The sequence below is a fragment of the Ctenopharyngodon idella genome, chromosome 18, assembly GCF_019924925.1.
Source record: "Ctenopharyngodon idella isolate HZGC_01 chromosome 18, HZGC01, whole genome shotgun sequence".
In the NCBI taxonomy this organism is placed as follows: domain Eukaryota; kingdom Metazoa; phylum Chordata; class Actinopteri; order Cypriniformes; family Xenocyprididae; genus Ctenopharyngodon; species Ctenopharyngodon idella.
In genome coordinates this window covers 35,022,438-35,034,713 of record NC_067237.1, presented here as the reverse complement: position 1 = coordinate 35,034,713, position 12,276 = coordinate 35,022,438, and the positions used below count along the sequence as shown (strand labels likewise).

The following is a 12,276-nucleotide window of genomic DNA, read 5'->3' as shown; positions in this document are numbered from 1 at the left end:
CAGATGGCTCTGAGTTGCATCCTCTGGATTACTGAAAAATTGTGAATTCCCTATGATGGGTCATGAAGTGTGTGTCCGGTCAGGAAGAGCATGTGTGTATGATTTTCATGCTGACATCCCTGATTGGTCATTTGAGTGGCTTTGGGATGTCCTGTGCTCTGATGTGATCATAGGCTGGGGAAGGAGGTGTTAGAACAGTTTCCTGGCTTTGTGTTGCATATGTTTATTTGTGCATGTTTGTGCATGCGTAATGACTAAAACATTGCTCCCCACATTTGCTTTGTCTCGTGTTGATGTTATGTAAAGCACGTCACGCATGTTAGCATTCTAATGCAATTGTATTCTTTCCCTTTTCCCTCCAGGTTTTTCAAGGAACTTGAAGATCGGCACCAGCAGAACATCGTAATTGATGACATAAGTGACATCGTTACAAGGCACGCCCAGTCAAACTTTGACCCCTATGTGACATACTGCTCGAATGAAGTGTACCAGCAGAGAACCCTGCAAAGACTCCTGTGAGTACAGCACACATACACAAACTCTGTCACTGCTTTGACTAAAAGTCACCTCTCATTTTTACCCTTTTGCCTAGCGGATCTGAAGCTTTTTCTGGTCAGAGAATTTATCAAATTTATACAAAGCCTTTTTTTGCCTCAGAGTAAAAATAAAAAGAGTAACTGTGAGATAAGAGGAATTAAACTAAAAACAAGTCACATTGCGAGAAATGAAATAAAATGACAGTTGCAATATCACATTGTGAGATATAAAGACAGAAGTATGAGAAATTACATTGCTGCATATATCACAGCTGCAATGTATGCAATTGTCATATAAAAGATACAGTTGTGATTTAGAGAAACAAATTTGCAGTTGTGACAAAGTCATGTTGAGATATGGTCGCAATTAAGAAAAACAAAGTCACAATTGGCAGATAAATTCAAAATGTGAGATATAGTCGCATTGCAATTGTAAGATATATCGTAACGTGAGATATAGGTGCAACTTTGATAAAGTCGCAATTGCAACATTGTGACAAAAGTTGTAGATAGTCAAGATATGTCACAAACATGAGAAATACACATTATTTCTTGTAATTGTAATTGCATCATTGTCTCAAGAGTCACAATTATGAAAAAAGTTCCAATTGCAATCACATGACACTCTGCGGCCCATCACTAGTTTAACAGTCTGTTCATCCCTTCAGAAATAAAAGCTCTTCCTTTAAGGAGGTACTGACACGGATCGAGGCCCACCCGGACTGCCGGAACCTTCCCATGATCTCCTTCCTCATCCTTCCCATGCAGAGAGTCACACGACTGCCCCTGTTGATGGATGTGAGTGACATTATCCCTGGTCTTCCCCTTCAGACCCAGCCTGACCTCTGCTAATATCTCCAACACTGACATAAACATCCAGCTCTTTTGTAACTGCATTCTGAATATTCTGACATGCATCTTATGCTTTGATAACATTAGCAGCATCTCTGTGTCTGAGATGCCACTAATGTTATGTCTTTGCTTTGACCTGGAGGACTTTCCCTGTTACATAACACGTCATATTAAACTAATGAAAGTCTCTTGCTACTTGTTTTTCTTTCTCTTCTCTTCATACTTTATTATCATGTTTCCACTCTCTTCCAGTTCTTTTTTGTTTTATTATAGTTTTAGCTTTCAGGGCCTTTCCGTTCAACTGTAATAATTCTGTTAAGATTTATTTTTGTTTGCTTGAGACTTTTCTGCAGTATTTTAGCACAGGGTAAATGGTTTGAGTTGGTTTTGAGTCTGTTTTATTCAATTTAAAAGATGGTTTAAAAGGGTTGGTGCTGTTTCCTCTCTGTCGTCTTTTCCGTCTTCAGGGGATTGTGTATGTAAAGTGAGGGAGTCAGCTGCACTAAAGATGACCTAGAAACATCTCCATGGTCCCTATCCTCAAAGCTCATGTTTTCATTTATCGCCATCCTTCCCTCCTTCCTGTAGACCTTTACTCATTTTCTCACCCTCTCATCTTTCCATCCCTCTGTCGCTTTGTTTGTGGGTCCCCTGAGCTTAGCGGTGAGTTTAGGACAGTAGAGCTGGGCTGGCTGGCTCTGAGTATGAGAAAGTTGGGTTTGATTTTCTTTCCTTCCTTCTCTCTCTTTTTCTTCCCACAGCTCAGAAACGAATAAAACTCTAGCTGGGAAATATCAGACAAGCGTGGGAGAAAGTTTGAGAGCGCTCCTTTAAAGATAAAGTGTTCGAAATGCTTCAGGAACAATAAACCAAAAACTATTATATAAACAGGAAGCAAGTTCTGTTGCAAGTCTGTTTTATATTTACAGCATATTAAATAGTGTATAAAAGCACCAACAGTTCAAAGATCATTTTGATTCAAAAAGGTTTTGTCTTGTAGACCATATGCCAGAAGACGCCCAATGATTCGGCCTTTTACGAGGCATGTAAAAAAGCTCTGCATGCTGTCAGCAAGGTGAGAAATGCATTGAATTACCACCGTTGATTTTTCTAATGTTGTCTGAGAGAGCCTTAGTTAATAATCACCATCTTTTTTCTGTATGTGTGTATATGCAGCTTGTGAGGAAATGTAATGAGGGTGCTCGTACAATGGAGAGAACGGAAATGATGTACACCATCAATTCCCAGTTGGAGTTTAAAATTAAGGTAAGAGAATAAAACAACCTATGAAAGGAATTTAATGATTCTGGTTTTTAATTATTCTATTTAACAATTCCGCTTCCTTGATTCTTTTTATACTTTTAAGGAAGCAACTTCTGATCCTAACTAGTAATTGACAAAAATGGATTTATTTTTTTGCTGGCCAATATCTTATTAAGCAGGGTGGCTGATATAAAGCCAATATATGTGATATCACACTATTTAATTTAAAACAATTGCCTGGTTTCACAGAAAAGGGCTTAAGCCTAGTCCGAGATTAAAATGCATGTTTGAGCTGTCTTAACTGAAAGTAACTTGCACTGACAGGGCTTAATCTAAAACCAGGCCAAAATATGACACATGCTTAACAGTTTCTACTGTAAAATTTATTTTTACATATTTACCAAATTAGAAATAAATTAGAATTAATTGGAAAATATATCAATATGCAAAAAATTATTTGAACTTGATTTAAAAAATAAATCTGTAAAATAAACAGATTTATACTTTAGATAGAAACTTCTTGATTCTGTAATTCTGTAATATAATATTTAATAAATAAAGAAGTAGTTAAAAATGAGAGCTCAACAGAAAAAAACTTACAGGCCAATGCGATAATTAAAAAAATGCCAGATATTGGCCGATATATATTGGCCATGGAAATATATGTTTAGACCAATAGTCCTAAATATATACTAATAATTTATTAATGTAAGTACCATTAAAAAGTTAACTATTAAAAAAAAACTGTTCTTAATGTGTAATTTTTAAGGTGAGTTGTGTAATTACTTCACTAAATAGAGATGCAATAAAAATGACTGTTTTCAAGAAAGTTTCAAACACTCCCTGTCTCTACGATCAAATACATGATCCACACCAAACTCCTACTTTAGTTGAGTCAACGTTTTAATGTGTAATTCCATTCCAATTGCTAATCCAGTTACACACACCTATAACTATCTTGTCATATGAACAACCAGGGAGTAATTATATTATGAGTCTTAAGGACAAGTAACAGTAACAGTTCTTGATTTATTTCAAGTTAGACACAACAAAAGTAATGTTTTGCAGTTTAGTGAATCAAGGACTGCTCCTGCTGATTTAGAGAGTGAATTGTTCTGTCAGTGAGATGAATCAAGTGATTACACTTATGCATCCAGCGAGCACAAAAAAAGGTACTATGTATGTACATTGCCATTTAAAAGTTTGAACTTTAAGCTTTTTTTTTTTTTTTTTTAAGTAATACTTTTTATTGAGCATGGATGCACTAAACTGATCAAAAGTGACAGTAAAGATATGCAGCACAACTGTTTTCAACAATGAAAATAATCAGAAATGTTTCGTAAGCGCCAAATCAGCATATTAGAGTGATTTAAATGCAGCATTGCTGGACATAACAGTGTAGTGGCAAAACTTGACGAAGTGCTGCTCAAACTGCTACACTGCCTCTGCTTTGGGGCTTGTCTGAAGTGAGCGTATATGAAAGATGAAAGCTTTGTTTCTGATTGCCTAAAGTAATGGTATGGTTTCAATTTAATAGATTTTGCTAACCAAGCCAGTCTATTCACAATGAAAGCTTCCAAAATGCATGTATGCAACAACTACGAAGTGTCCAATATGTAAACATCATGACTGCAAATTTTTAAATGTTAAAGACAGATGTCACTTCCACAGACTTTCTCACATCAAATTCAGTTCAGACTACAAGCTGAAACATTTCGGTTGTGTACAACAGTGCTGTATACACTTTTAGAGTTTTGTATTATGGTAATGTGATTTCAGAAGATTGCATTTAGACTCCATTAACAAAACCAAGTGGCATGAAAATCAATTCAGCTTTAGTTAAAAAGTTGGTTTGAAAATGAAAAATTACAGAACTAATTTTTGATTTCCAGTCCTAGAGAGATATTTGCTAGTATTTGACATTTTGTCTGTAATATCAGCTGATGAGGTACATTATCTAAATCACAGCTGCAGAGAGATGCAGCCCACTACGCAAGCATTATGTGTACATTTTTGCACATGCAGGCTGTCTTAAGTGGAGAGGAGACATGTCCTTAAAAGGTTAGTTCACCCAAAAATGAAATTTCTGTCATTAATTACTCACCCTCATGTCGTTCCAAACCTATAAGACCGTCAGAACGCCAACTCAGTATTGGCCGACGCTGTTCACGTGAGCAGTATTCTCGTCGCTTCATAACATTAAGGTTGAACCACTGTAGTCACGTTGACTATTTTAACAATGTCTTTACTACTTTTCTGAACCTTGAATGACAGTAATTACATTGCTTTCTATGGCGGATAAAAAAACCTCTTGGATTTCATCAAAAATATCTTAATTTGTGTTCCGAAGATGAACGAAGGTCTTGCGGGTTTGGAACAAGACCTTTGGAACAGAAATTTCATTTTTGGGTTAACTAACTCTTTAATCCTATTAAGCATGTGTTTGTTCTTTACAACAAACCACTTTAATGTGTTTACAGTAATGTCCATGTCACAGCTGAGTGCCTTCTCAGATTGTGTAAGTAGAGTTACACATTTACTTGGAGAGCTTAATCCAACTGGTTAAGGCCTGTGGAGTGATTTTTTTTTTCTCTCACAGAAATTAGCAAGATTTTAGACTGTCACCCTGTTAATCATGGGATTTATCATTTACTTGCCTTCACTTTTATGTAGTGCCTTGTACCACAAGAAGCAAGCAGACATGTGGGTATTTGCTTTTGCTGCTGTTTTTTTATTCTTTTCACTCCTTACAGAAAACTGTTCATACATGTTTACCTCATACACACATGCTTTCTAGCTATGCACGTACACAGTGATGCTTTGGACACACTCACTGATGAAACCATTTTCACAATCTGCTGCTTTAGCAGTGTGGGAAAGTACTGTTGGCACATTTGGTACAAGCAGATGTCTAAAGGGTTGAGCATAATCACAAGACTTTGCTGTTTCCAGCTGTTAGAAGGTCAGTAGATCTCACACCAGTCTGTTCATGCTTAAAAACATTGTTGGGAAGGTTAGGTTACAGATAACAAGTTACCCTATTTAAAATGTAAAAAGTAGTGTAACTATTTCAATTACTTTATTAAAGTAATGTAACTTATTACAATTGATTACTTTTTGATTACATTTATATATTTCTAAGGACTGTTTTCAACTTTGAATCATTTTTCAAACATTTAAACCAGGCAGGGTTAACCTTACAGTAGTACTTAAAACTGATTACTGTCAGACTTTCAAAATACTTCATCACTTAAATTAAGATTATAATAATTTAATTTTAAAGCACAGCCACCACAAAATCAGACTTTAGCACCTCGTTTTACTTTGAGATCATTCTGAGGTTAAAGGGATAGTTCACCCAAAAATAAAAAAAAAATGTCAATCATTTACTCATATTCAAGTTGTTCTTGTATGAATTTCTTTCTTCCGCCGAACACAAAAGAAGATATTTTGAAGAATATGGGTAACCAAACAGTTGTTGGACCCCATTGACTTCCATAGTATGGAAAAAATACGATGGAAGTCAATGTGGTCCCATCAACTGTTTGACATTCCTCAAAATATCTTCTTTTGTTTCCAAAAGTTCTTTGCAACCTCACAATGTAACTTTGTCTCACGTTTTGTGATTGTATTTTTTACTCGTGTTAATATACACTGTGTGCAGAATTATTACACTGAAAAAAATATCCCTGTAAAATTTACAGTAAAAAAATGGCAGCTGTGGTTGCCAGAACTTTATCGTAAAAATATGGTATCAACGTAAAAAAAAAAAAAAATCTGTTAAATTTACTGATATAATGTTAATTTACCAACCTAATGAAGTACTAATATCTGTTTTGTACCTTTGAAATACACTGACAATCACCAAACACAGTGGTGATGAAAGTCACATGATGAATCAAAGTTCATCACAAGCAGCTTTTCCACAAGTTGAGAAGGACAAACACCATCATGGTAACACACGACATTTTAAAAATGTAATAAACATTAATTTAACAACATTAGATGTAACATAAACCCCTAATGTACATAACTGATTAGAAAAAAACTAGGAAGAAACAGAGTTATTTCAATGAAAATACATCAAATGTGAAGTGTCACGCAGGGAACTGTGGGAATGTCAATTTACGTTTTTTCACTGTAAATTATATGACTTGTTATTTTTCACTGCCAAAAACTGTCAATTTAACGGTATTTTACCGTAAAAATTACATTAAATGTACCATTAGATCTATTAGAGTTATTCACCGTATATAGTATGGAAACTTTCTGTAAACCAATTAACTGTTTTTCACCATAGCATTTTTACAGTCTTTTACCGTTAAAATCAGGGTAATTTTTTACAGTGTAGGCAAGTTGATTTTCTGATCATTTGTTTTTTTTCCAAGCACATTTTACCAGTTCCAAACCACATCAATCTTAATAACTATTATTCATTTTGTATTTAAACATTTATAAGTGATATATAATTGTTCATGAAGGCTGGAATTGGTGTGGGATTTCATTTTTTATCCATCTCCTATCCTGAAAAGTCTGTCTTGCAGATATAGAATAAAAATGAACTCCTGTCTGTCTATAAAGCCTATAAATAAACAGTATTCATGTATTTTACAACACTTCAGCTTGTGAATCTTATTAAGTGGGGGTAATTTTTTAGGATTCTTTACCTAACCTAAGTCTCTAAAATCCTGACACCTTGCACTTCTAGAGACTACAGGTAGGTTGCAGTTCTGGAAAATGTTGGCGCTAGAGACTAAATGGTTCCTGATGGTTTCACACTTAATTCTTCTTTTGCAGTTAACATGTGTCTTTTCTTCTCCACCTGTTTTTGTCTGACCCTGCTGACCCAATGAGCGTTTTGCTGTCCATTGGTCATGCCTTAACTTTGCGATTTCTAGTATTGCATTAGTATTGCATCCTTTCCATGACCATTTAGTATTTTTTGACTTTTCAGTCTGAGTTAAATCTCTTTTTTGGATCATTTTGCCTGTAAAAGAAAACCTGCCTAATAATTATGTACATCTGAAAATAAGGCATTTTTCATTTTCAGCCTTCATGAACAGTTATATCTAATAAATGATTAAATACAAAATTAATAGTAATAAGATTAATGTGGTTTGGTACTGGTAAAATGTGCTTGGAAAAAATATGACCAGAAAATCAATTTGCCTAATAATTCTGCACACGGTGTATGTCCCAATAGAACACATGAATGCAACTACCATTTCATGCCAACTTTAAAAGGTGTTTACTGTGTTCGAACTTGCTTTGAGGACAGCAGACTTGATATAACTTGAGGATCTTTCTTCTCACAGGCGTCATATGTAGGGCTGGGCGATAAAACGATAACGATATGTATCGCGATAGACACGTGATCGATATCAATACAAAATGTGTTCGATAAAACATTCGATATTTTTTATTCTTCGTCGAAAGAAAACAGAGGTTGCGAAGCAAGTTTGGTTGCATTAACAAAGGCACTCGCTCTCTGGTAACCTAGCAACGTAGGGAGTGACACGCTAACAGCCAATCATGTAACAGTATCAGTTTAGTTGCGCCATATCGTTGTCTCGTGCTGGTCTGCTGGATTCCTCTTCAGTAACCGGCGACTGATAAGCAGAAAATGAGTGCTCCGTAAATAAAAGAGGAAAAGTCAGCTCGCCAGTATGGCAGTTTTTTGGATATTATAAGTCTGACCGTAGTGTAATGCGGTGGTTACGGAGCAAACAGGGATAGCTCACTATTAGACAGACTTCACAGAGGCGATTGTATCACATAACCGGCGCTTTATTCCCCATGGAACTTTGGTGACTGTCTGTCACAAATGTTGTGCCGTCCACAGCATTACTTGATAAATAAAACAAACAAAGGAGCAACAGAAAAAGACTGAAAATAACCCACATACATGCGGTGCTCTGATCACACATACCATGCAGATCATCAACAGTTTAACACGAGTGCGCAGTTCTTAAAGGGGCCACACTATATTTCTACTCGTTACAGTAGTCAGACCAATGTCGTCTGCAAATTATGCAAGACCGTCGTCCCCGCCAAGACTGGTAATACCAAGAACTTGATGTACCACCTTAGCTGCACTCACCCTTTGGAGCACAGCCGTATTCAACCAACAACATCTGTAGCTGCAACACCGCGCAACATTTTAATTATTTGAGTTTTCCATGGTTGTTGACATTTCTGTCTTAATAACTGAGGGGATTATGATCAGAGGAAGGTTAAGTTTAAAATAAAAATGTTTAAATGTAATATATTTTTCTCCTGGTCCTTATTTTAAATGGGTCATAAAAAATATCAATAATTATTGATATCGACCGATATGAAACACTGATATCGTGATACAGTTTTCAGCCATATCGCCCAGCCCTAGTCATATGTGATAGTGTTGTATGTTTGATGAGAGTGACAAAAGGCTCTGCAAAAATCCCTTATATGAAAATACATGGGCACATGGTCACTCATTTAGAATGCTTGAAATTCATTAGCATTAGAATGAGGTTAAAAGAACAAATTTGTGTGCATACGCATATGTTTTTCATTTTTTCATATTATTATTAGTGAATGAAACCCAGTGTCTTTTCGAGTACATGGGTACTTTGGCAGCAATGATTGATAATGAAAACAATTATGTGATTTTTTAATTTTTTTATTTATTTATTTATTTTTTATTTTGATTGGTTACATTGGAAAAGCAACAAAGTATGGATTTTGTACACTATTCTTGACTGAAGCAATGGAACTGGGTCTTGAGACAGTTTTTTTTTTTTAAAGCTGGCTGATTTATTATTTTGTTTAGCAGTCAAAATGCTACATCCCTATCTAACTATTTTATTCACACTCATTTGGATAAAGATGAGGCCTTGTTAGATTTCTTCATGTCATCTGTGTTGCATAAAAAATATTAACGGTTCTGTCTGGCTCACATTTTCTCCTTTCCCACATTCTCTCTGCAGCCATTCCCACTGGTGTCATCCTCCCGCTGGATGGTAAAACGTGGTGAGCTAACGGCCTTCGTAGAGGAAAATGGGATCTTTTCCAAGAGGACATCTCGCCAGCAGGTCTATTTCTTCCTCTTCAATGATGTTCTCATTGTCACACGAAAGAAAAGGTGAGCTGGAGACCACAAATTATATCTCTCAAACAGTGTCCAAATGTGCCTCTGTTCTTCCCTGCTGTTATTGTGCCCTGGAGGATACTATAGAAAACAGGAAATTATTGGGCTAAAGTGGGCGGATATGAAGGTACAGCTTGTACTGTATGTACGGGTGGATCCTATTGCAGAGATAGGGCAAAGTTAGCTTTATCAATTATTCCAAAAGGGAATGGCAGAACTCAAAAACTGTACCCAATTGTTGTAAGGAAATAAAGTAATCGAGAGGGCAGTATTTTGTGTTAAAATAAACAGGTAACAGAAATTGTCAATGTCAAATCATCCGCATTACCCTCCAGATGGTACATACGTTCATCTTTCATGTGTAATATAAAACAATGTGGAGTGGGATTTTACCGTTGGCCAGTGCTTAATATCAATATTATGGCTCGTTTCCACCGAGCGGTACGGTACAGTTCCGTACGGTACACAGTTTTTGCCGTTTCCATTGTCAGAAGATGTGAATGGTACCCTAATGGTACTTTCCGGCATACACCACGCCTATCAAGTAAGGGTACTGTTGGCACTGGAAACGCAAGCCAGATCAGGGTTTGCTGTCCCGAATCGTACTGTACAGTACTGAACTGAACTGAACCACTCGGTGGAAACGAGCCATTAGAATCTTATTATAAAATAAAATATTGCTGTCCTATCACTTTCACCTGGCACTGCAAGGTTTTCTGGCTAAACCCTTGTAGGTCAAACTTTGCTCTGATGCAAACGACTGCAGATGACACACACTACTCACATTGCTCCAGATTTTGCTGTTATGATGATCAGTTTGTCTTGTTTTTTTTTGTGAGCATTCCAAAATATGATATACTGTTTCCCTTGCGTCTGATTCCTGTTTAAATACATTTATGCCACCACTGTGACTCATTTTCAAACTTTTTGGTGATTGTCCTGGACAAACATTGTGTTTTGTGCTACTTGGCACAAAGCAACTAAAAAAAGAAAATAAATAACAAACATTATCTTCATCAAGCAACACTGTTAATGGTGGTGTCCAGTAGGAAAATAACTCATATTAACATGTACGAGATGACTCATTGCTTGAATGATTTTGAGCGTGGTTAGGACAATCTGTTTTGTGGTCAGTTTTTCTTCTAAAATTGTTTAGTTTGAAATTGCACATTTAGAACATTTGACCTTTGATACTCGCATGTTTATTTAAAAATATATACATTTGTTTTGTAGCAATATATAGAGTAAACATTGGTTTGTATTTATTTTAGAGTTATCTGTGTTTGTGTGTAACATGTCTTATTGGTCTGTTTGTACAATGTCAGCACAGTGGCAGTCAGTTTGTCAGTGAGTCATGTAGTTAGCAAAGCTCCATTTTTTTTTTTTTTCTCCTTTTTGTTTTTCTGGTCAATTTTTGGGAACATTCTGCACACTATGACAAGGGGACAACCTCCAGGATAATTAGATGGTTTTTATTTCTACTCCAGCAGATACTGCCCCCAAGCTTTGTGTCTGGGATTCAACTGAAAAATGAGGAAAAAGAAAAGCTTTTTTTTTTTCAACCACTGTGTGATGTTTATTCCGACACATGGTCTGTACAATATGTGGGGGGAGCCTGAGTCACACTACTCGCTCAAAACTGAAGCAAAACAAACCCGTGCATGCCATCACACACTTTCCACTCTATCCCTCTTTTCATTTCCTCTCTCTCTCTGCTCCACTGTTTTCACTCATTTTCTCTGGTTATGTAACTAATGTTTAAATGCAGCTGGTTATTTTTCTGTTATCTCCTTGCTTCCTTTACAAATCTCTATTTCTCACATACGCATCAACACACATATGCGCTGAAATGTTTGCTTCATTTTGCATATCCTTTTTGCATAATAATAATGTTTATTAGTGTTATAGACAATAGAAAAGGACACCATGTTCAGTACACTGTGTTAAATGTCAAATGATTCAGTTGTTGTATGAGTACACAGGGATGGTTATCAAAATGTGAGTGTACAAGAAGTTTAACATAAAAGGTTCAGTATTATACAGCTACGTCATAATCCATCTCTCAAATATGTAACTACCCAAATACAGCATTTCTCTTCATACCAACACAGAGGCCTGTGTGTATGTTGTTTACTCAAAAGTGTGTGAATGTTTTGTGTCCTGGAGCTGGAACATATCTCTGCTGGAGAGGATGTCATTAAAGCAGTAGGAACATCAGATTGCTCAAGTGATAGAAATCCCTGCTGGATGCTGTAATATTCAATTATAATATGATATGTCAGGAGCAGACGGTAGTGTAATTGTCCAGCACTCAGTTTGCTGATGGGAAAGCTGGTTAAAAATTTGATTAGTGCCAGTCCAGGTGCCCCTTGTTGCTAGAACTGAGAGAAGGAAGATGTGGTCGATGTCTCTGACAGATGGCCAGGGTCGGGGCAAAATGGAAATTTTCAGGCAGTAGGATTGTTATACATTTGTGTGTACACATCAGAACACACT

The 12,276-nt window shown here is 36.2% G+C and overlaps 1 protein-coding gene across 1 annotated transcript in view; it reads left to right on the top strand.

The window, feature by feature from the left end:
* Positions 1–12,276, top strand: part of LOC127500291 (rho guanine nucleotide exchange factor 26-like) — a 57,180-nt gene that overhangs the window by 31,680 nt on the left and 13,224 nt on the right. The window contains exons 7-11 of the mRNA XM_051871376.1: positions 363–515; positions 1,205–1,334; positions 2,389–2,463; positions 2,565–2,654; positions 9,620–9,774. Coding sequence (XP_051727336.1) covers positions 363–515; positions 1,205–1,334; positions 2,389–2,463; positions 2,565–2,654; positions 9,620–9,774 — 603 coding nt within the window. The remainder of the gene's footprint in view (positions 1–362; positions 516–1,204; positions 1,335–2,388; positions 2,464–2,564; positions 2,655–9,619; positions 9,775–12,276) is intronic.